Source organism: Eubalaena glacialis, chromosome 3 (genome assembly GCF_028564815.1).
Source record: "Eubalaena glacialis isolate mEubGla1 chromosome 3, mEubGla1.1.hap2.+ XY, whole genome shotgun sequence".
In the NCBI taxonomy this organism is placed as follows: Eukaryota; Metazoa; Chordata; class Mammalia; order Artiodactyla; family Balaenidae; genus Eubalaena; species Eubalaena glacialis.
In genome coordinates, this window is record NC_083718.1 from 173,882,922 (window position 1) to 173,908,857 (window position 25,936).

The following is a 25,936-nucleotide window of genomic DNA, read 5'->3' on the forward strand; positions in this document are numbered from 1 at the left end:
AGAAATGTCTCTCAGTTTGGATTTGTCTGATTATTTCCTCGTGATTAGTTTTAGATAATGCATTTTGACAGAAATACCACCTAGGTGATTTTGTGTCCTCCTCAGTGCACACTATCAGGTGTCACCTGATGTTAAGGTGGTATCTACCAGGTTTCTCCACTCTAATGTTACTATTTTCCCCTTTGCTATCTGTGAGGAAATACTTCTACATTGTGCAAACATCCTGTCCACCGTCAAGTTTTCACCCAATGGTTCAATCATTCATTGATTATTCTTGCCTGAATCAATTACTGGTATGATGTGGTGTGACAGTTATAAAATGGTGATTTTTTTCCAACTTTATCATTTCTTCATTTAGTGGTCATCAATCTACTAGAATGAAGTGCTTTTCTCTCTCTGCCCCCCCCCCCTTCTTTCTCTCCCTCTCTCTCTTACCAGTGCAAAATCAGGTATTTTTTTATTCAGTGGGTTTTAATTCATTATTGTCATTATTCATCCTGATGCTCAAATTGTCATGGGTTTGGCCAGTAGCATGCCTTTCAAGCTGGCTTCTGTGTCCTTATGATATGTTCCTGTCATTTTTATTTCTTTACTTTCTGTTGATCTTCTGCCACAAGATGTTGTAGGCTCATCTCGTACTCTCACTGTCCCAGACCTGAATCAGTTATTCCTCCAAGGACCCCTGGTTCTTTCTAGTGGGGAATGGTATTTAGAAACCAGTAACTCATGGCTATTGAGGTATCATTGCTTCTGGACCCTTTCAGAACACAGAGCTGGAAATAATATATAAATTTATATTAAAATATATGTATTTTTAAACCATGAATTCAGGAATCCCCTGGCGGTCCATTGGTTAGGACTCGGCGCTTTCACTGCTGGGGCCCACGTTCAATCCCTGGTCGGGGAACTAAGATCCCACAAGCCACGTGGCACAGCCAAAACAAACAAACAAACAACCATGAATTCATACAGATACTGCTAATTCCAATCCAATACCTCAGAGTTCTTCTTTTGCCTATTCCATATCTGAATTTCCCTTCTCCTATAGTGAGAAGGGAGCAACATTGGTATATTATATCAATATTATAAATATTATATTTATTATATATTAACTGATAAATTTATCCCAACAACACTGATATATTTACTCATTTGCTCAATTCTACAACACACACAAAATACTGATAGTTACAGAATTGCTATAGGAATACCACTACAAATGACAAATTTATTAACTAGAGTTCAATCAAGATTTCTTTAGCTTGTCTTTAAAATACATACAAAGAATATTTATAGTCAAAGTACTGTGTCGAAAATTACTTGAGTTAGTTGGCATCCCTTTCCCCATCTCTGCTGACTTAATTTTCCTTTTTGAATGTGTAAAACCTCAAAGTGGTTATAAAATTAAAAACTCTACAAAAAGGTCCAAAAGGGTTATTCCCTTTTCTCTACCTCTCCACTTTATGCCTTCTATCCCCTAGAGGTGACCAACTTCATTAGCTTTTGCTTATCCATTCTATGCTTGTGTTTGTAAAAATATGCAGGTACATATATAAATTCTTACTCTCCCTCCTTTGTTACACCAAACTTGGCAAAATTATATTAAAACAGCCCTTAAATATATGAAAAAGATATTCTATTTCACTCATAAGAGAAATGTAATTTAAAACTCTACTGAGATACCATTTTTCATCTTTTAGAATGGTAAAAAAATTCAAAAGCTTAACCCCCTAGTCTGTCGGTGAGCTGTGGAGAAACAGGCACTCTCAGGCATTGCTACCAGGAAGGCAAAATGGTGCAACTCCCACGGAGGGAAATTTGGCAATATCTAACAAAACCACATATATACATTTACTCTTTGGCCAGCACTCCCACTTCTAGGTTTTTACCCTGAAGATATATCTCTAGCAATACTAAAATACATATGTACAAGGTTATTCATTATGGCATTGTAATTACAAACTATTAGAAACAACTCTAAGAGCCCATACACGGGAAATTCACTGATTAATCTTGTTTTATTTACACACTAGACTACTATGCAGCTGTGAAAAAGAACTCTGTGGAGAATTCCCTGGCGGTCCAGTGGTTAGGACTCAGCGCTTTCACTGCTGTGGGCCTGGGTCCTATCCCTGGTCAGGGAACTAAGATCCCACAAGCTGTGCAGCGAGGCCAGAAAAAAAAAAAAAAAAAAGAACTCTATGAACTGATGAGTGATTTTCAATATATATTAGTTAAGTGAAAAACGAGAATATATATCATTCCTCAATGATTCTTATCCTCAACAAGTCCTCCAAGTCCAGTCAGTCACTCTGTTCTCTCCTTACATGTTACCTCATGTCTTTACTTCCTTCTCATCCCCCTAAAACTCCATGATTCATTACTACAGTCATTCTCTTGCAACCTTCATCTGACAAAATCCGAACCCCACATGATCTTTTAGCTTTCCTGTATCTTCAACTTTCCCTTTCTCTACTGATTCTTTCCCCTTGGGATTAAACACGCTCAAGTTTCTCTAATCTAAAAAGTCCTCCCTTGATGCCAAATCCACATCTAGCTGTGGCCTTCCAGTTCTCTTCCCCTTCATAACCATACTGAAAGAGTAGTCTATACTGCGTATTTTTACTTCCTCACTTCCCAATAATTCCTCAACCCACTTCTAACTATACCACAAAAATGGCCCTTGCCAAGGTGACCATGATGGCTTCCTTGCCCTAAATCAAAGGGACACTTCTCAGTCCTTATCTTACTTGGTCCCCAGTGGTATTTGATAGTGCTGACCACTTCGTCTTCAATGAAACTTTCTTCTTCTGGGTTCTGTGGCATCACCCTCTCTGTTTTCCTTCCTACTCCTCTAGTTGCTCTTTCTTTTTTTTTTTTTTTTTAAATTAATTAATTAATTTATTTATTTTTGGCTGTGTTGGGTCTTCGTTTCTGTGCCAGGGCTTTCTCTAGTTGTGGCGAGCGGGGGCCACTCTTCATCGCGGTCCGCGGGCCTCTCACTGTCGCGGCCTCTCTTGTTGCGGGGCACAGGCTCCAGACGCGCAGGCTCAGTAGTTGTGGCTCACGGGCCTAGTTGCTCCGTGGCATGTGGGATCTTCCCAGACCAGGGCTCGAACCCGTGTTCCCTGCATTGGCAGGCAGATTCTCAACCACTGCACCACCAGGGAAGCCCTAGTTGCTCTTTCTTGATACCCTTTGCATACTCTTTGTCCACCTGGCCCTTATATTGGTGTTCTTTATGGCTCTATCCTAGGCTTTCTTCCTACTATACACACTCCTCGAAGGCAATCACAACTCACTTTCATTGTTCCAATGTATATGTTGCTCACTGCTCCCAAATCAACATCTCCAGTGTGTACCTCATTCCTAAGCTCAGACCCAAGTATTCCAACTACCTGACTAGAAAGCACTAGACAACACATGGGCCTATAGCTCCGGAACATCCATAACCAAGCTTATCATCATTTCCTTCAAACTTATTCCTTCTCCAGTGCTCCCTAACTCTGTGAATGATACTACCATTTACCCTGCCAAATAGAAACTTAACTTTCATCCTTGGCTCCTCTCTTTTCCTAACTTTGCACATTCAGTCACTAAGAATTCTGTTAATTCTACCTCTTAAATGTCTTTCAAATTCACTGACTTCTCTCCATCCAAATTACCATTATCTAGGTTCAAGTAACCAATCACCTCTTCCGGAATCACTGACACCATCTCTTAAGTGGTCTAGCTGTCCACATTTTAAACTTCTGCAATCTTCATTTTGAAGCCAATTTTAATTAAAAAAACAAAAATAAAAACCTTAACTGTGATCATATTGCTCACACGGTAAAGACCACTTGATAGCTCTCCACTGCCCTTAGGATAAAATCAACAGTCTTCAACACAGCTTACAACATCCTTCATTATGGACATCCCAACCTCATCAACCTCACCTATCACCCTTCTTCCACTTGTATCCTGGGACCATCTGTTCTCTTGAACCAAGTACCCTCTACTCTCTCTTGCATCACTCATATGCTATTCCCCCAGCCTAGGATCTTTTTCTCTCCCTATCTCCCCCAAATCTACCTAGCTCCTCCCACCCATCTTTCAGGTATCAGCCTAGACTACATTTCTCTTAGGAAGCCAAGTTGAGATCTCTCTGGCAAATTATGTTTCACTCATTTGTGAAATTTCTCAGAATAATGATGGACATGTGAGGGAGAAGAGGTTGGGGTTGGGGAGAGAACAAATGTTTGTTGAACACTATGTTTAAGATTGAATAAGCGTGATGAGAGTATAAATTGGTACAAACTCCATGAAAGACAATTTTGTTAATATTTATTAAAATCAGAGATGGATATACTCTCTGACTACTAATTCCATTTGTAGGTATTTATTCTAAAAATATACAACCACATATGCCAAATGGTGTTGCAAGGATTAACACTGTACATACAAAAGACTGTAAGTAATCTACATATCCATCAACAGGGACAATTTAAATAAATTATGGTACACTCATACAACACAATACTCTGAAGCCATGAAATAATTAGATATTAGAAACATCTTGGGCTTCCCTGAAGGTGCAGTGGTTAAGGATCCGCCTGCCAATGCAGGGGACACGGGTTCGAGCCCTGGTCCGGGAAGATCCCACATGCCACAGAGCAACTAAGCCCGTGCGCCACAACTACTAAGCCTGCGCTCTAGAGCCCGTGACCCACAACTACTGAGCCCGTGTGCCACAACTACTGAAGCCCGCGCACCTAGAGCCTGTGCTCCGCAACAAGAGAAGCCACCGCAATGAGAAGCCCGCGCACCGCATCGAAGAGTAGCCCCCACTCGCTGCAACTAGAGAAAGCCCGCGTGCAGCAACGAAGACCTGACGCAGGAAAGAAAGAAAGGAAAGAAAAGAAAGAAAGAGAGGAAGGAAGGACGAAAGAAACATCTTTATGTCCTGATGTGGTAAAATCACGAGAGCATATTTTTAAATTCAAAAGTAAGGTACAAAGCAGTAAATATGTTAGGCTAACATCTGTGAGAAAAGGTGAGAATTTTTACATAAAATTTTGCATAAAAATGCATAAAATTTCTCTGCAAGGATACTGAAATTGAATATGTTAGTTGATTCCAGGAAAGTGAATTTGGTGGCTGGGAAAAAGAGTGGAAAGGAGACAATCTTCTTAAACTTTTAAGCTAACTTTAATATAGAAAATTTTAAAAGCCAATCAAACCAACAGGCTTTTAGTGAGCCTCTACTAAATGTTCAGTACTATATTCTAGGAGTTCTCTTTAAGTTTCATTTTGCATTTTTCAAAACTATATGAAGTAGTAAATTAAGAAATCCAGGGAAAAAATTCCCCCAGATAATAAAGAGGAAAACATTATAATCAATAACCACAAAAAGGCAGGAGTTTTTACTGTTGATTTTACCTCTTTTATCCCACCCCCCAACCCTTATTATATCACCTCATCTTAATGCCAAAAGTCAACTCTTGTTAACCGAAATGGGGTCCACAGGTGACAATGGGTGGGAAATAAAACAAGGGAAGAAAATGACCGTAAAGCATTTTAAAAAGTTGTACGCCATCAAATCAGCATCTTAGGAAACTTTAAGAGCTTTCTATAAATAACACCACCAATAACTGTAGCTAATATTTGAGTACCATGAATTTTACAATATACTGAGCTCCGTGCTAAGTACCTTACATACATAAAATAACTTATTTATTCCTCCTCTTAAAACTAAGAGACAAACAGGATGTGTACATTATTTTACAGATGAGGAAATGGATCCTAGAAGTTAAAGGGCTTATCCACGGTGATACGGCTTATAATGGCATTTTTATTACTATAGTGGGCGGGTGAGGGTGTCAAAAAAAGGTATCCCCTCCAACCTCCAACTAGGAAAGAGGGAAATAAGATAGCCTTTTGAGATCAGGATTGTAAGAAATCAGTATCGTTGAATTTTCCACCTCCTTGGCTTCCATAATACCATGTTTTCCCACCTCTGTGCTATTCTTTCTGTCTCCTCTGGGTAGAGGAAGAGAAGAAACAGATAATCTCTAAATGCTGAAACACCTTGGTTCTTGGTCTTGGGCCTTCTTCTCTCTCCTCCTCCTTTTTTCCCCAGTGATATTATCCAGTCATCCAGTTTCATGGCTCTATAGACCACTGGTTCACAAACTTTTTAGTCTCAAGACCCCTTTACACTTTTAAAAATTACTGAGGATCCCAAAGAATTTTTTAATATAGGTTATCAGTATCTGCCATATTAGAAATAAAAACTGAAATATTAACTTCATTTAAAATTAACATTATTAATTATAACTTTAATTTAATGAAAATAAAATTATTAATTTCATTTAAAAAATAATAAAAAGATAAGCTAACACATTTTAAATAAAAACTAACGATATTTTCCAAGACAAAAGAATTTAATGAGAAGAATGGCATTGCTTTACATTTTTGCAAAACTCTTTTGTCTAGCTTAATGGAAGATGACTGGGTTCTCATGTCTACTTTTGTATTCAGTTTGTTGCAAGATGTTATTTTGGTTGAAGTACATGAAGAAACTCCACCCTCATAAAGATAAGTATTATAGTTGGACTAGGGAGCAGTATTTTAATGGCCTTTTCAGATCATTGTAGGTATCCTTCTTTGATACTACACCAAAACTGGACAAATAACGGTTTCTTAATGTTACAATGTGGAATCTGAAACCACATAAATGAGCTGTTGGTATCCTGCTACATTAAAACACATTGGTTGGGGACTTCCCTGGTGGTGCAGTGGTTAAGAATCTGCCTGCCAATGCAGGGGACATGGGTTTGAGCCCTGGTCCGGGAAGATCCCACATGCCGCAGAGCGACTAAGCCTGTGCACCACAACTACTGAGCCTGCGCTCTGGAGCCCGCGAGCCACAACTACCGAGCAAATGTGCCACAACTACTGAAGCCCGCGCACCTAGAGCCCGTGCTCCGCAACAAGAGAAGCCACCGCAATGAGAAGCCTGAGCACCGCAACGAAGAGTAGCCCCCACTCCCCGCAACTAGAGAAAGCCCGCGTGCAGCAACGAGGACCCAACGCAGCCAAAAATTAAAAAAATAAATAAAAAAAACAAAAACAAACATTAGTTGATTTTACATTAGGCCTGGGTCTTTTACAGGTGTATGACTTTGTTTTCAAAATAGTGACTTATGGGGCTTCCCTCGTTGCGCAGTGGTTAAGAAGCCACCTGCCAATGCAGGGGACACGGGTTCGAGCCCTGATCCGGGAAGATCCCACGTGCTGCGGAACAACTAAGCCCGTGCGCCACAACTACTGAGCCTGCACTCTAAAGCCCGCGTACCACAACTACTGAGCCAGCGTGCCACAACTACTGAAGCCCACGCACCTAGAGCCTGTGCTCCACAACAAGAGAAGCCACCGCAATGAGAAGCCCGTGCACCACAGCAAAGAGTAGCCCCTGCTGTATGCAACTAAAGAAAGCCCGCGTGCAGCAACGAAGACCTAATGCGGCCAAAACTAACTAACTAACTAACTAACTAACTAAATAAATAAATTTATTTAAAAAAAAAGGACTCACTGAATTTGAACAATAAAATAAAGTTGACATTTGTTAATATCACTACAGATCTCATCAAAAAGACTTTTTAAGAAGTACTGAGAGGCTATCAAGCTCATGGTGGCAGATACAAGTTTTCCTATATTCTTTTTTTTTTTCTTTGCTTTAAAGCTCAAATTTTATCCTTGGCAACAAATACTGTCAGTTGTTCTTTTTGAAGTGATAGTTTACTTCATTCATTTCAAAGAAAATGTCTGCCAAATACCCATACTTGAATAACCAGTTTTCATCTGCTAGCCATTCTTTCAGATGGTGTTCCATGAAAAAAATGTCCAGTTGAGCTCGCAACTCGAAACAACTGAACAAGTGCTTTTCCTCAAGACAACTGTCAGAGGTTCAGTATGCAGCAGCAGTACTTTATGGATTCTTCCCACCTCATAATACAGAATACTGAAGAGATCTGTATTTAAGGGTTGAAATTTAAAATTAATAAGTTTTATTGTATTATTTTATTGATGTAAAAATCAAGGACATTTTAAGTAAGACTGGCTTTTTTTGGGGGGGGGTCACTGCAAATGCATGGGGTAAATAATTCAATGACTTTGATGCTACTTGCCTTGATTCACGCTAAAATGACAGTAGTTTTACCACTTTTTTTCCGCAAATTTTTAAATGAATTTTTTTTTTTTTTAGTTTTGTTTTGCAAATAATGTCTTAGTATTACTATGAAAGTAGTTTTGACCTCATGAATTCCCTTGAAGAGGTCATGGGGATCCCCAGGGGTCTGCAGACCACACTTTGAGAACTGCTACTATAGACTATTACAATGACTTTCCAGTTTTTATCCCAGTCTCTGCTTCTTTTTTCGCCAAACCCACTGGACCCTGTAACAATGATAGAAATGTCTTCGCACTTATCAAAGGCCAAGCCCTCTGCTTCAACTCTAAATCCTATCCCCTCCAACCTTCCCTAGGACGTGGCTCCTTCAGTTATTCTGTCCTAATCCTTTATCAGCAACCACTTTCTCTCTCATCAACATACAAACAACCTCTAGTATTTCTTCCCATTCTTACAAATCCCTCCTTTGATCCCAAAGGCCCCTCCAGCTACTGCCCCATTTCTCTGCTTCCTTTTGTAAACAAGGTCTTTCAAGAACTGTCGACACAACTCAATAAAGCTGGAAAACAAAAACAAAAACAAAATAAAGTGATTCTGAAGGATGGCAGTGAGGGGAATAAAAAAAGCTGTCCTTCTTCCTCCAATCTCCTGAAATGATTCCTCATTGGTTAAAGCCAACAAGAATATAGATGACAAGAGAGACTATTGATACATCTGTGCAAGTCAGCTGCCCAGGTAGTTAGCTGAAGAAAGAAAGGTGAGAAGTAGATGTAGAAAAGCAAGAGAAGGTATCTTTTACCGTTTTGTTAGGGGAATCACTGACTGAAACCACCCACCCTGGCCAGGGGCAATAGTAACCACCTGCATGAGTTATCTTACAGCAGGAGATCCTGGTAAAGAACATGGAACAAGCTACCACCAACTGGAAGAATTCGGGAGAAGTCAAAAGGAGAGAGAAGACGCCAGTCCATATGTCCTACCAACCTCGCAGAATCCTTCACGCTGGAACCCATCTTGGCTGAGTGATGCTCACACCACCAGGAAGGACCCTGAGTCAGAATGATTGGCCAGAGACAACCTGGAAACTAACCCAACACCATAAAACCTGAGACTGTGAGCCACGTGGCAGAGCAGTTCTCCTGGGTTCCCTTACCCTACTGCTCTCCACTCAGGCACCCCTTCCCAATACAAAGTCTCTTGCTTTGTCAGCATGTGTGTCTCCTTGGACAATTCATTTCTGAGTGTTAGATAAGATCCCACTCTCGGGCCCTGGAAGGGGTCCCCCTTCCTGCAACAGTTTACCCTTTTTACTGCTTACATCCTATCTTTCCTTTCATCTAGGGGAAAAGTTTATAATAACTGACTAAATAGATAAATAAATTTTCATCACCCTCTTTAAAAAAATTTTTCTTTTTTTCCTGCACCGTGTGGCTTGTGGGATCTTAGTTTCCCAACCAGGGATCAAACCCAGGCCGATGCAGTGAAAGCGCCGAGTCTTAAACACTGGACTGCCAGGGAATTCTCTAAAAAAATTTTTTTAAATAGAGAGCTGTCTACTTGCTGTTGTACTCCTTCACCTCCAATTCACTTCTCAACCCCTCCAATTTAGTATCTATTCTCACCACTCCAATAAAACTGCTCTAGTCAAGACCACAGTCACTGTTTTGTCCTCACTTATTCAACCTCTCAGAAGCACTGAGTAGAACTGACCACTCCTTTCTTGAAATACTCTCCTTACACTCTCCTGGTTTTGTTTCCGTTCTACTTCACTGACTCTCTTTCGTGGTTAACTTTTTTTTATCTCCTTAGCTTGTAATCAATTTCTGAAAGCTGGAGTATCTCCAGAGCTAGGTCTTGGACCCTATTCTCTAAGGCTCCGTGGATCGCTGAAGTCTCCGGATTTCTCCCTACAGTCCAGAGCTCTCCCCTGATTAGGACCATCAACTGCCTACCTGACATCTCCACAAAGCTATCCAACAGGCTTTCAAACTTTACAGGTCCAACCCCGATTCTCTCACAAACCTAGTTTTCTCCCAGTCTTCTTTCCATCTGCTCTCACTTCTCTAAGCCTCACAGGTGGCAAAGCTGGGATTTAAACTAGGTCTTTCTTTTTTTTTTAATTTCATTTATTTATTTTTGGCTGTGTTGGGTCTTTGTTGCTGCGCGCGGGCTTTCTCTAGTTGTGGCGAGTGGGGGTTACTCTTCGTAGCGGTGTGCGGGCTTCTCAATGCGGTGGCTTCTCTTGTTGCGGAGCATGGGCTCTACGTGCACGGGCTCAGTAGTTGTGGCTCGTGGGCTCTAAAACACAGGCTCAGTAGTTGTGGCACACGGGCTTAGATGCTCCACGGCATGTGGGATCTTCCTGGACCAGGGCTCGAACCTGGGTCCCGTGCATTGGCAGGCGGATTCTTAACCACTGCGCCACCAGGGAAGTCCAAACTAGGCCTTTGTTTTAACATCTAAACCTGTGGGCATTCCTTCATATTGTGCACTGTTACTATAGGTCCCGGCCAAGGTGGCCTTCAGCCAAGTGCAAATTCAGACAGTTCATCCACCTTAACATATTTTTGTATTTGAGTGCCAAATCTTTGGAAATAATAGCTAGAATCCTGTTTTGTGTTCACAGAGGTTTCCAAGTCTGTTGTGGACAAAGTTATAAAACCAGGAAGAGATAGTAGAGACAATATGGGTTGGGTGGAGGCACAGCTAAAAGGAGAAGACCAGCCAGAACTGTCTACTCAGCATCCACCAGAGCAGGGTTTCTCAACCTTGGCATTATTGGCATTGGGCGCTGCATAATTCTTTGTTGCACATTCTTTGTTGTACTATGATTGTAGAATGTTTAGCAGCATCCCTATACTCTATTCATTATATGCCAGTAGTACCCTTTCAGTTTTCACAGCCAAAACTGTTTGGACAATGCCAAGTGTCCCCTTGGAGGTAAAACCTTCCATGCCCCACCTCCAACTGCACTAAAGGGATGTACTTTATTTTTCAAGGAAATATGGAAAGAAATTCAAAAAAATAGAGTAAAGGATAAATAATACAATATATTTACAAAATCATGTTTTCAAAGACTTTTTAGAGGTATGGGGAAACAATAATGACATAAAAGTATAAAAGGGTTTAGCAAACTGTGTAAATAGTATGAGCTCCACTTTGCAGAAAAAAATTACATAAGCATGAAAAAAACTGGAAGACATAATAATAATTGTTATTTACTGAACTAGCTTATATGATCCAGGCATTGTATTAAGCACTTCAAAAATCATCTCATTTAATCATCACAACAATTCTCAGTTATTGATCCATTTTACACATCAGGAAACTAAGGGTAACTTGAACAAGGCTATATAGCTGTAGAGAAGATAGGTCTTGAAACTAAATTTATTCAGCTCTAATGCCCATCTCTTTTTTTTTTTTTTTTTTTAATGCCCATCTCTTAACTAGCATTCTGCTTCATAATACATGAAAGTAATATACCAAACATTAACAATGTTTATCTCTGGATGGTAGAATTAAAAGTGATTTTGTTTTCTTCTCTATATTTTTCTGTCGATTCTATATTTTCTACTATGATATTTACTACTTATATAGTCAGAAAAAAAATTTAAGTGAAAGTTGTGAAGACCACTTGGTAACATGGAGAAAAGGATTATTATAGAAAAGATACAAAATTCAATGTAAAGTATGATTACAATTATGTAAAAATATGCAAAAGATAAAAGGAAGTACATACACAGTAATTATACTAGGGAGGTGGGAATAACAAGTAATTTTTACTTATCTTTTCCATATTACTATTAATGTAGTTATATTTTATAATGGATAAAAGTTTATAATGAAAAGAAAGCAATAACAATCATCTATAATTTCATTAACTCGAGATAACACTGTTAGTAGGCAATGAATTTCTTTCTAGTCTTTTTCTAAGATCAACATAATTACTTACAAACATTAACGTGAAGGAACCAAAGAGAATTCTTATTCAACCTGCAGATGACACTAAGTTGGACAGGACAGCTAAAAGTTGGATTCAAAACACGGTCTTGAGGAAGGAAAGGGAATGGAGCTAACACTGTGGAGTGTTTCTGTGTCAGACAGAACTAAAAAGCTGAACATCTGGACTGTAGGCCTGACTCCCCATGGATTGGACAGGACAACACTGGACAAGGTGCTTGGTTTTTCTAAACCTTTTTTTTTTTTTAAATACCTATTTCCTATATACCACCCACAGCATTTCTTTGAAGCTAAAATGCAAGTGTGTGTGTGTGAAAACACTTTGTAAACTCTAAATTCCTACACAAAGGTAAGAATCTTTACTGTCCAAGCCAATTGTAAAAACAGTGGTATGAAATTCAATAGTCTTTTTCCAAGCACAAAGGAAATAATATGACGAAAAAACAATTTCTGTGTGACCATGTCAATCACTAATCTTGATTCAGATTTATGTGCCTAATAAAACCGCTGTAAAGGAGAGGTAACCTTCAGGTATGACCTGCAGAGAAAAACTGTTTATGCCTTGAATAGTGCAAAGAGGATTCTCTGCAGGCAGAGAATGGAGAGCCAGTCATCTGTATCTAGGGTGCAAATTGGATCTCTTACCTGCAGCTCTGCTTCCAGGCCCAGCCGTCTGATAAAGGGGTCAGTGACATGGTAGCGCCGCTCAAAGCTCAGGGCACCCCGCTCCTGGGGAACAGAAACAAACTCATAGATTCATTGATTCAATTTAACATGATTTACTATGTTCCTATTACATATGCAGCATTGTGCTGGGCCCCACAGGAGCTAGAAAAGAGACCAAGAAATTGGCCTGCAGGAGCTTACAGTATACTTGGGCAGGGATTAGAGAATAATATCGATAGAAGAGAGGATATAATTAAGGACTAAGTTGTAATGGTTGGGTTACCAAAAAAAAAAAAAATTGAAACAACAAATAGGGAATGTTTCCATATTTAGGTTAGAGAAGGTGGGCATCATCTTTAGGACACATATTGTGGGGTATATATAAAGGAGAAAAATAACTTGCATGGTCCCTCCAATTCTATGATTCTGTGCCTCTAGGAATTGGTCCTTGCCCTTGGGGCCACTCAGTCTAATGAAATCACACACAAAACCCCCCACAAATGGACAAAGCTGCAAAAGGATTCAGGGATGCAGGGGAAAATATACAAAACACAGACTAACGTGAACCAGGTACATGGCTCATGTAGAGGCATACACTCAATCCTTCTGGATGGTGACCACAGCTTATGCTGCATGCCACTTAATTTTTAAAAGATTTTTGGCACTTAACCTTTACAAAGAACTTTCTCAGGTTCTTTCGGATTTCATTCTCAAGATCAGCCTGCAGGCAGACAGACATTATTATCATTTAACAACAGAAAACTGAGGCACAGAAAGGTAAAGTGACTAAAGTCTTATAGGTAGTTAATTAGGGCAGTGGTGACATTAAGCTCCTGACCCCAGCCTGGGGTTCTTACTTCAAAAGCACATCTTGTCTTGGTTGAATCTCCTCCATTAAACCCCTGTGCTCCTTTACTGAGGGCTTCCCTGACAAAGCCTGGGCTACCTCGCTAAATGAGCTTGACTGCCCAGTCATCTATTCATCTCACAGTATTGGAGTGTCTTCCAGGTACAAACTGCAGAGAAAAGGTGCAGGCTTTGGTATAGGAGACCCTCGAAGAAGAGAAGAAAGAGTCTAAGCTAAACTGGGATTAAGACTCCCCCAGGTTCTGTTATATGTACAACTGAGCAGCCAGAGCAACATGAAGAAGCTCTATTTACTTCTGCTGCACACCCCGCCTCCTCCACAGATGTGCACGTACATGCTCCCCTCCTTCACCAGACTCCATCAGTCTCAGCAGCCCAGGTACAAGTGCTTGGATAGAGGAGTCTCCATGATTCCATGTTCTTGGATAAAAGAAGATCAGAGTCAAGAGACCTTGGTTCTAGTCCTGTGTCTGCCACTAATTAGTTATGTGATTTCAGGCAAGTCACAGACGCTAGTCCTCAGTTTATTCAGCTATAACATGAATCTGTGGGGAAAAAGGACCTCATGCTCTGGTTCATAGGTCTGGGTTGCTTACCTTTATCTGCCTACAGATGAGGTCTCTAGTTATGTTGACTTTTGCCATCTTCTCTTAATGGATTCAACAGAAGGAAGCTATAGAAGGATCTTCAGGACCCTTGAGCATTCCAGCCAAGTCCAGGTCCACAAGACACACATTTAATTACCTGGGGGAAAAAAATCATCAAACCTTGGAGGATGGAGTAAGGTGGCTTCAGGGCCCTGATTCCACCCCTAAAATAGCCCACCAGCCCACCCAGTAAACTGGCTATTGCCTGTGATTTATGACATGGTGTGCTGGCCCTGCTCCATACTGTTGAAGAACCTCTGGAGGGTGAAGGGGGTTGGGGGGTGGAGAGACAATGACTCACAGCCACAGGAAGTACTGGAACAAACACTGAAGGAGTCAGTCATGTGTGCTTCTCTAGAAAATGGGTGTGTGTGTGTGGATATGAGTATGAAGGAAGACGGAAGCACATCCCAAAGTAAGAACAAGGCATACAGCAAGAAGGATGTCAAGTTTCACTTGCTCAGCATGCATCTGTGGCAACCAGTCTGAAACTTTTAATTATGCTTCAAAATCCTTGACCTTCAGCTTGGCTCTCCCCAAAACCAAATCAGTATCACAAACAGAACATTCAACCCTCTAACAGATGCACAGAATAAAAGAGCGGACAGGAAATGTAATGGTGACCATGTCAAACATAAAGAAATCCTTCTTCAATACCCTGATATGTAGGCTTTCAGACTCAGAACTTCTTAAGCAAACTATTCCTTTATCATACAACTCTGTTAGAAAGACCTAGTCATCTCATTTCTGATAATTTGCCATAAGAAAGCACAAAATATGAGAAATAAAAAAGTTCCATACTGAAGCATATTCATCACAGAGTTTGTAAAAGCAAAAAAAATAAAACCACCCAAGTTTCCAATGATAGAGGAATGGCTAAATAATGTATAGCCATATGATATTATGTAGCATTAGAAATGCTACTTATGAAGGAAAAATGCTTACATCATGTCAAATGTTTATATTTTGCTTTTGCAGTAAACACTATTATCACAGCTATGTTTAAAAAAGGAAATATAAAAAATAACAATTGCCATCTTTGGATAATAAATAGTATGACTGATTTTTTCCTTCTACTTTTTGATGTTTTCAAATCTTTTCTATAAAAGCACATTAATTTTATTTTACAATCAGAAAAAAAAACCCACTAGAGAAAAACATAAACCACTGTTTTTTGGGGTTTTTTTTAACATCTTTATTGGAGTATAATTGCTTTACAATGGTGTGTTAGTTTCTGCTTTATAACAAAGTGAATCAGTTATACATATACATATATCCCCATATCTCTTCCCTCTTGCATCTCCCTCCCTCCCACCCTCCCTATCCCACCTCTCTAGGTGGTCACAAAGCACCGAGCTGATCTCCCTGTGCTATGCGGCTGCTTCCCACTAGCTATCTATTTTACATTTTAAACCACTATGTTCTAAAAGAAAGTTCTGCCTCTTGTTATGTCCACCTTTTGGTCCTGTTTCTACCTCTGGAGTCACACAGGAGGTCTAGTCTTCCTTCTCCATGATGGCCCTCTAATGATGGCTTGTAAGGCCCATCAGGCCTCTCTGCCAACCCTCCGAAGTCAGCAGGACCTCCCGAGGCCACTTCTGGATCTCCTGGCCCTGGCTTTCCTCCAGCTGGCCTCCTGCAGATTCCTAGCACACCCTCCGAAAACCAAACCTTCTCCACCTGAGCTGTGAGCAGACTCCTTCCTTTCCTTTTGGCATTTAACCACAAAAGGAGACTCTATTTATAAACACTATGTTACTGCAGATTTTTTTTTCCTTTAGTGCTAAGCACACAGTGGGACTATAAAAAACTTGCTGCCTGATTAGATGTTCCCATTCAGCTCGAGTTCTTTGGGGGCTTATGCCTCCATGGTCTATTTTGGGATTAAAAGCTCTTAAAAGGGCAAGAACCTTCCCTTACAGTGTGGAAGCCACCCAGCATTGCATCTTAGGGAGCATTAACAGGGATATATGGAAGTCACTGGCACTATTTAGGCTCACAAAACCTACAAGCACCAAGAACATTCAGGGATGCCATCTGAGAACTACAATTCCACAATGGCTTTTCCAGGGGCCCTTGGCCATCAAATTAAAATTATGAATTTGAACAAACTGACATAAATTAAGCATTGGCCTGCAATTGTGTTTATGGCTCTGATTTGTGATATAATGGTCAAAGCCAAAACAATAACAGTAATTGCCCCACAATCACCAATAATATGGGGTGAGGCTTATTACAATGGAAAACACCAAAGTCAGTGAGTATATCTGATATAAAGTAAGACCAGTGATGTGGCCTTGGTCAAGTCTCTTAATCTTTCTAAGTAGGCCCTCATTCGGGTCACTCACAGGCACAGGAAGCATTGGAACAAACACTGAATGGGCCATGCATGCTTCACCAGAAAAAGGCTCATTTTTTACTCCCAACACCTTTTCCTTGGAAGATTACTGGGAAGGTCAAATAAAATAATGTAAGTATAAAGTTTTTTCTTTAATTTTATTTTGAAAAGAATATAAATACTTTTTATCTGCTAAGAAATAGTAAGTTGCGAAATATTATGTACTTACTATGTACTAGGAATTGTGCTAAGTGCTTTATATTTATTCATTCATTAATTTATTCATTTAACAGGTGAACACAAGAAGCTTCTACTATACGCCAGGTACTATTCCGGGCCCAGGAGATACAGCAGTGAACAAAATAGGCAAGTTCCTTACTCTCATGGTACCTATATTCTAGCAGGAGGGGATAGATAACAAATAATAATACAAATAAAATAAGAATATATCCAGTAGTGAAAAGAGCTATGATGAAAATAAAACAAGTTGATCAGAGAGTGATTGATGGGCTACTTTTAGACTTGAGGTCAAAGAAGATATAGTGTATTTTGGAGTTTTCTGGCTGCTCAGCATGTGAACTCCCTTCCTGTATTTTGGGAACTCCCCATCTAACGAGTCTGGCGGGAGGAAGAGCGCCCTCTCACTATGAAGTGAGAATGGTGGAGACAAGATTCTCTTTCTGAGGCTCCCTTACACCTAGAGTGTGTGCATATGGCCCAGGCTATGCCAACAGACACATGAGCCCCAGACCTTAATTGGGATCTGCTGTCAACGAATCAGAGGACCATGGAGAGTCCATGCTGGCAGGAAGAGGTGCTATAATTGCCATTAAGGTCCAGTCAGCTGGTGGTGGTATAAGCTATATAAGTGGCAGCAGTGACCTCATGGACTGGTTCCGTGAATAATTCTGGCTGTGGGTCTTGGATGCTAACCAGTTTCCCTTGTTTCAGCCCATTCTTCAAGCCTGCTCTGCGGCCTTCCCTGATATTTTGTGAGTTTCCCTAATATCCTTTCAAGAATCAGCTAGAATTGGTTTCTGCTGCTTACAACTACAAATCCTGCCTGATACAGAGGGGCTCTCTGAGAAGATGACATTTACGCTGAACCGTGAATGACAAGAAATTGCAAAGAACTAGGGGGATACACTTCTGAGGAGAGAGACAACTAGTGCTAAGATTAGTTCAAAAAGCTTGTATGGTAGATGCTACTATCATTTTATAGATGAAGAAATAGAGTCATAGATGTGAGACAATTTTCATAATGTCACACAGCTAATAAACTGGGGGTGGAGCAGGGACTCAAACCCAGAACTGTATGGATACTCTGAATTACTACGTATATATGAATAAATTACTACGGTATGTAATCTCCTAGAGTAATGATCACTACGAGAATCCCCAAAAGAGCCAACTAATTTGTCACTACTCATTCATTATTTTTCCTAAAACATAAACTGAGTTTTTACCAAGCACCAAGCACTGTGCTTGACACAGGGGAATAATGAGATGAAAGATACAGTACCTATACTAAGAAAGCAAAGAATCAAAGGCAAGGGACTTTAGGGAATTCCTTGGCAGTCCAGCGGTTAGGACTCGGCGCTTTCACTGCCGAGGGCACGGGTTCAATCCCTGGTGGGGGAACTAAGATCCCACAAGCCGCATGGCGAGGCCAAAAAAAAAAAAAAGGCAAGGGACTTTAGCTAATATTGGTGTGTGGCTTGGAAATACTAAAAGGAACAAGGGAGGTAAAAGCAGAGAAACCAGGCAAGCAAAAACCATTACAATTCAGGTAAATGGTAAAATGGAAACTGGGATTTAAAACAATATCAGACTGGTAGGCAGAGGTTTAAAACCCAAAATGTCAAATTTAACACAACTACTGCTCAGTTGGTATTTTGGTAAACATTTCCATTCCCATCCTGAGAAGAAATGATAGCACACTGGCAGATAGCTCATTCTGGAGCACAGCCCACCCTCTCCTCTCGTAAGGGTAACAGTGCCTTTCCACAAACTTTTAGAGGCAGACAAGCATAACTGGAAACACTTCTAAGCAGAGATTATTTGAAAGGCTCACCTCAGGAGAGAAATACGTTCAAATGTACAGGGGGCATAACTAGTTTCATACTTCAGTCCAAAGTCTCTCAAATACAAATAATCAGAGCAATAAATAAAAGTTATTTGAATATTAGGAGATTTAATCATGGTCAAATTTTAAAAGCATTATTTTAAGGAAGGTTAGGAAATAGTCAATTCTACAAAGTAAAGAACTCATAGATATGAAATGATACGAATGAAAGACTGGAACTGGCAAAAGGAAGTTATATATATTATATATGATTAAACACTAGAAAAGATTACATCAAGGGGATTTCTATCTCTGGTGCAGTATGCAAATTACATAATGCTCAGTTCTGCTGAGGGGCAAAAAGACGGAAATAAGTGACTTCAAGAATCCATAAGGTGGGGACTTCCCTGGTGGTCCATTGGCTAAGACTCTGTGCTCCCAATGCAGGGGGCCCGGGTTCAATCCCTGGTCAGGGAACTGGATCCCACATGCTGCAACTGAAAGTTCGCGTGCCGCAACTGAAAGTTCGCATGCCGCAAGGAAGAGTTCGCATGCCTCAACTAAGACCCGATGCAGCCAAATTAAAAAAAAAAAAAAAAAAAAAAGGAATCCGTAAGGTAAAAATTTCAATGCCTATTTTGCCAGGCACTGTGCTAAACTTTGAAAATACAGCAAAGAACAAGCCGAACACAGACCGGTCTCTTCAAGAGCACACAATATAGTTGTCATTAATTGTATATCAATGGCACCAAGGCTACTGTAATCAGAGCTCCAAAGAGGGACTGAAAAAGGCTAATTTAACCAAATGACCAAAATGAATAGCTAGGACAGTAAATTCAGAAGGAACAACATGGAATAATAAATTAAATTTTATTTATACTCATTTATTCACACATCTTAGAAGAGAGCACAAAAATGACAGTAGGGGAAACAAACTAAACATGTAACAGTAGAGCTAGACAGACAACTGGGAAATCACTAATGAAGAATAAGGACTTTAACAGACAACAAGCAACTTTCTTTTTTTGGCTGAGTCACATGGCTTGCAGGATCTTAGTTTCCCAACCAGGAATTGAACCCTGGACACCACAGTGAAAAGTGCCGAGTCCTAACCACTGGAGCACCAGGGAATTCCCAGACAACAAGCAACTTTTAATGTATCTTCTTCATCCTAAGGATAGCACAGTTAATGAATAAACCCTGATTTTCACACTTAAAGCTCTAATAACACTGAGGGCTAATTTGTTGGCAGAATGTGAAAGCTCAATAAAAACTTCCTCTAGCTAGAATACAAAGGTTTAGGAGTGGCATTTACTTGTAATTCAGGATATTGCAGGCAAACTCTAGCTGATATTCAATGGAAAAGAGGAAGAAGGAAGCCAGTTTCTAGGAGTCAGGAATATGAGAAATATAAAAATACCTAAGGCACAAAGGAAAAGATATGATTTAATGTTATAAAGAAAATATGAGCTGCTATGCAGATGTTACACCTTCTAAAAGGTATTCTATTCCCAGAGCTCTAAAATGCCTAGAACTTAACACCATCCCTTCCACAAACTTTTTTTTTTTTAACATCTTTATTGGAGTATAATTGCTTTACAATGGTGTGTTAGTTCCTGCTTTATAACAAAGTGAATCAGTTATACATATACATATGTTCCCATATCTCTTCCCTCTTGCGTCTCCCTCCCTCCCACCCTCCCTATCCCACCCCTCCAGGTGGTCACAAAGCACCGAGCTGATCTCCCCGTGCTACGCGGCTGCTTCCCACTAGCTATCTATTTTACGTTTGGTAGTGTATATATATGTCCATGCCACTCTCTCACTTTGTCACAGCCCACCCTTCCCCCTCCCCATATCCTCAAGTCCATTCTCTAGTAGGTCTGTGTCTTTATTCCCATCTTGCTGCTAGGTTCTTCATGACTTTTTTTTTTTTTCTTAGATTCCATATATATGTGTTAGCATACGGTATTTGTTTTTCTCTTTCTGACTTACTTCACTCTGTATGACAGACTCTAGGTCCATCCATCTCACTACAAATAACTCAATTTTGTTTCTTTTTATGGCTGAGTAATATTCCATTGTATACATGTGCCATATCTTCTTTATCCATTCATCTGTTGATGGACACTTAGGTTGCTTCCATGTCCTGGCTATTGTAAATAGAGCTGCAATGAACATTTTGGTACATGACTCTTTTTGAATTATGGTTTTCTCAGGGTATATGCCCAGTAGTGGGATTGCTGGGTCGTATGGTAGTTCTATTTTTAGTTTTTTAAGGAACCTCCATACTGTTCTCCATAGTGGCTGTATCAATTTACATTCCCACCAACAGTGCAAGAGTGTTCCTTTTCTCCACACCCTCTCCAGCATTTATTGTTTCTAGATTTTTTGATGATGGGCATTCTGACCGGTGTGAGATGATATCTCATTGTAGTTTTGATTTGCATTTCTCTAATGATTAACCACAAACTTTTAACTTAGGCTACTGGGAAACTTTCTTCAATGAGCACATCTTTATATAGTTACAAAGGAAGCTAATAAAATTCAACTAACAGTTAAATTTAGAGGAATTAATCTCATACTTCAAAATGAAAAGGGTACCAGTAATATAAGAGCCTAAGGTTAACAAACCCTAGAAAAAGTACATCTGGAGAAGATTACTCATCTGGAACCAAGGATTGAATTGGTAATATCCAAACAAACATGAGGAACCACCCATTTCAGGTGTGCCATAGTCCTTGTTTAGGCTCTGGTTAACGCAGCAGAAAGAGAAGCAGACTTGAAATACTTAGGCACCTGGGCCTGAATTTCAGCCCCGTAGTTGTGCAAGTTACTTAACCTTTCTGAGTTTCAATTTCCTCATTTGTAAAATAGGGATACCAACCTACTTCAATGGATCTTTGTGAGGAATAAATGATGAAATATATATGAAAGTACAAAATATATACCTGGATCGTGGTAGGTGCTTAATAGACTTCCACCAAACCTGAATTCTACTAAGATCTGATAACTCCTGTTATCTATACTCACTGGCATGGTTACAACATTTCTTCCATATTTCATTCCCTACCAGAGAGACAAAGCTGACATTGAGGATTCCACTGCGGATGGTGGGGCACAGAGAGTAGGATGTCTTTATCACCTCTGCTAGCTTTGAAATGCAAGATCAGAAGGAAAAAAGTGACTTTGTTAAAAACAAAGAAACTCCATAAGAAAACGTGTACAAGAATGCATATAGTAACATTATTCACAATAGGTAAAAGGTAGAAACCACCGAAATGTCCATCAACTGATCAATGGATAAACAAAATGTGGTTTATCCATACAATCGAATGTTATTTGGCCAGAAAAAGGAATGAAGTACTGAGACATGGCTACAACATGGATGAAACTTGAAGACATTATGTTAAGTGAAAGAAGCCCACATATCATGTAAGTCCATTTATATAAAAAGTCCAGAATAGGCAAATCTATAGAAATAGAAAGTACATTTGTGATTTCTTGAGGCTGGAGGGGACAGGAGGTAGAAGGGTGATAACTAAAGGATATGTTTCTTTTTTTTTTTAATTGAATTGAAACTCACGTAACATAAAGTTAATCATTTAAAGTGTACAATTCAGTGATATTTAGTACATTCACAATGTTGTGGGACCACCCCCTCTAGCTAATTCCAAAACATTTCCATCAACCCAAAAGAAAACCTCATACCCATTAAGCAGTCATTCCCTATTCCCTCCTCCCCCCAGCACCTGGCAACTACTAATTTACTTTCTGTATCTATGGATTTATCTATTCTAGGTTTTTCACATAAATGGAATCCTACAATTTGTGGCCTTTTTGTGTCTGGCCTCTTTCACGTATTATAATGTTTTGAGGTTCATCCATGTTGCAGCACGTTATCAGTACTTCGTTCCTTTTTATGGCTGAGTACTATTCCATTGCACTGCTATGCCACATTGTGTTTATCCATTCATCCATTGTGAATAGTGCTGCTATAAACATTCATGTACAAGTCTCTGTTTGAGTACTTGTTTGCAATTCTTTTGGGTATATACCTAGGAGTGGAATTGCTGGGTCATATGGTAATTCTATGTTTAACTATTTGAGGCATCGCCAAACTGTTTTCCATAGTAGCTGCACCATTTTACAGTCTCACCAGCCAATGTATAAGGGTCCCACTTTCTCCACACCCTCATCAACACTTGTTTTTTTTTTTTAAATTATAGCCATCTTCGTGGATGTGAAGTGGTATTTCACCGTGGTTCGGAGTTTCTTCTTGAGGTGATAAGTATGTTCTAAAACTGACTGTGGCGATTGTTGCACATCTGTGAGTCTACTAAAAACCAATGAATTGTATACTTTAAATGTATGAATTATATGGCATATGGATTATATCCCAACAAAGTTATTATATTAAAAAAAAAAAGGGACTACTAATACAGGCAACAACATGGAAGAATCTCTTAGATTCTGAGCAACAGAAGCCAGACATAAAGTACATACTGTATGATTCCATCTATATGAAGTTCCAAAACAGGCAAAGTATAGTTAAAAAAAAATCAGAAGTGTTGCCTGGGGGTGTGGAGATTGGCAAGAAAAGGACACCTGAGAACTTTCTAGAGTGATAGAAGGCTCTCTATATATTGATGGGAGTATGATTTCATGGATATTGGAGGTATGTTCACATGGGTATATCCATTTGTTAAAATTATACAATCAAGATGAGTGTGTTTTCATGTTTGTAAATTTTACCTAAAAAATAGAATGGGTGGGTGGAAAGCAGGGGAGGTATAGGTGAAACAAGAATGGCAGGATGTTGACAGTTATTGAGATAGGATGATGAGTACATGGCGGTTTATTATACTCTTCTGTTTACTTTGTATACATTTGGAATTCTAATAAAGCCCTTTTAAAAATCTTTCTTTCCGGGAATTCCCTGGCCGTCCAGTGGTTAGGATTCCACGCTTCTACTGCCGGGGGACCGGGTTCGATTCCTGGTTGGGGAACGAAGTTCCCACGAGCCTCGTGATGTGGCAAAAAAACCCAAAAAAACCAAAAAAACCCACTTTTTTTCCTATTATAGAGTCATTCAAAACATGGAAGACTGCTTAATGAAATGGAAAAACCATTAATCATTTTAGTTTAAAAATCAGGTTTAAGACATATATATAGCCATCCCAGCCTTGGGGTAAAAAATACAAACCAAAAAATGTACATATATAACGCTATAACAAGAAGGATATGCACAAAAATTGTTAGCCAGTGGTCATGTCTCTGGTAGGACAACAGGCGATATGTTTTTCTTTCTGTTCCTGTGTATTTTCCAAGTATTCTACTGTAAACTTTTATTGTTTTGTGTTAATGTGGAAATAGTCATTAGAAACTAGCTTTGGATGGAAAGAAACTTGAGTTTGAATCTGGCTCTACCACACACTAGGTTGTGTTCTTGGGCAAAACTGTTTACTTTTAAGCTCCTGGGTTTTTTGTTTTATTTTTGTTTTTACCTGCTATATAGGCATATGTAATAATATCTATCGCATATGTAATAATATCTATCTCACAGGGTTACTGGGAGCATTAATGAGGTAATGCATTGTAAAACACTTAGCACAATACCTGGCATGTGATAATTCAAGAAACACTGGCTATTTTTTCAACTGTTACACAGAGATAATGATTGTACCTACCTCAGGACTGTTGTGAGGATTACATGGGATAACTGGCACACTGTAAATACTAAGTGTGAGTGACAGTATTATTTTCAATAAGAAAAAGTCATTTAAGAAAAGCCTCCTCTCAAAAAGTTAAACTTAGAGTGACCACATGACCCAGAAATTCTACTCCTAGGTATATACCCAAGAGAAATGAAAACCTATGTCCACATGAAAACTTGTACATGAACACTCATAGCAGCATTGTTTATAATATCCCCAAAGTAGAAACAACCCAAATGTCCGTCAATGGATAAATAAAATGTGGTATATCCATATATGGAATATTATTCTTCCATAAAAAGGAATGAAGTACTGATTCATGCTATAACATGGATGAAACTTGAAAACATTATGTTAAGGGAAAGAAGCCAGTCCCAAAAGGCCACATATTGTACGAATCCATTTATATGAAATGTCAAGAATAGAAAAAGCTATAGAGACAGAAAGTAGATTAGTGGTTGTCTAGTGTTGAGGGAGAAGATGGGATGGTTGGGGGGTAGGCAGTGATAGCTAAAGGGTATGGGTTTCTTTTGGGGGGTGATGAAAATGTTCCAGAATTAGATATTGGTGATCGTTGCACAACTTTGTGAATATATTAAAAAGTGCAGATTTGCACACATTAAGAGGGTAGGTTTTATGGTAAGTAAATTATATCTCAATTGTAAAGGAGGAAAAGTCCCAAAACCCTTTCTTCTTTTCTCTACCTCAAAATGACAACTTATGAAAAGAAAATTTAGTTCTCACTCTTTCCTTTATCTGTCTCCTAACTTGAACAGTAGTTATTTATGTGGCTTCTTTTCCTTAAAAGACTAAAAGCATCCTGAGGGCCAGCTCTTTATCTGATTCATCTACTGATCCTCCTGGGTCCCCAAGGAGTGATGTAGGCTTAGCAGGTACCAATAAATACTTGCTGAATGAATAACAGCATGACTACCTTGCATACAAACAGTGTTTTATACCTATCAGAATGCTTTTGTTCATGCTTTTCATTTGAACTTCACAACAATCTTGTGAGGAAGCTAGAAAGTTATTATCATCCCCATTTAACGGGGGAGAACTGAAGCACAACGCTATGTGGTACTGAGGAAGAAGCACTAAACCGGGATTAGGGTCTTGTGCTCCAGGCCAAGATCTGCCTCTAACTGGCTGTGTGACTCTGAGTATGACATTTCATTCCCTCAGCCTATTTACCCATCTGTAAAATGAGAGGTAGACTCTGAGATGAGCTGCAAAACCCGTTCCAATGCCCTTATCCCATAATTCTAAGGACACACTGCTAGGTAGCAGTAGAGTGGAGATGGAACCCAAGCCATCTGTATTCTCCTTCCTCTGGACTTGCTGCCTACCACTGCAGGGAGATGCTCCCACTGAGTGACAGCTGACCCCCTTTCAACATTCTGAATTATGCAAAAGATGTATGCAAGTTTCCTTTCACTCTATTTGCGATGGTTTTCCTACTGAAGCAATCCTATAGGGAAAAAAAAGCACTTCCAATGCATAAAG

The 25,936-nt window shown here is 39.5% G+C and overlaps 1 protein-coding gene across 5 annotated transcripts in view; it reads right to left on the bottom strand.

Moving 5' to 3' along the window:
• The window catches only part of WDTC1 (WD and tetratricopeptide repeats 1), a 70,360-nt gene that overhangs the window by 38,719 nt on the left and 5,705 nt on the right, over nucleotides 1-25,936 (bottom strand). For all 5 annotated transcript variants that reach the window (XM_061184673.1, XM_061184670.1, XM_061184671.1 and 2 more), the window contains 2 exons: nucleotides 14,263-14,410; nucleotides 12,779-12,862 (listed from right to left, as the gene is read on the bottom strand). In XM_061184673.1, the coding sequence (XP_061040656.1) occupies nucleotides 12,779-12,862; nucleotides 14,263-14,310 (132 nt within the window). In that variant the 5' untranslated portion in view covers nucleotides 14,311-14,410. The remainder of the gene's footprint in view (nucleotides 1-12,778; nucleotides 12,863-14,262; nucleotides 14,411-25,936) is intronic.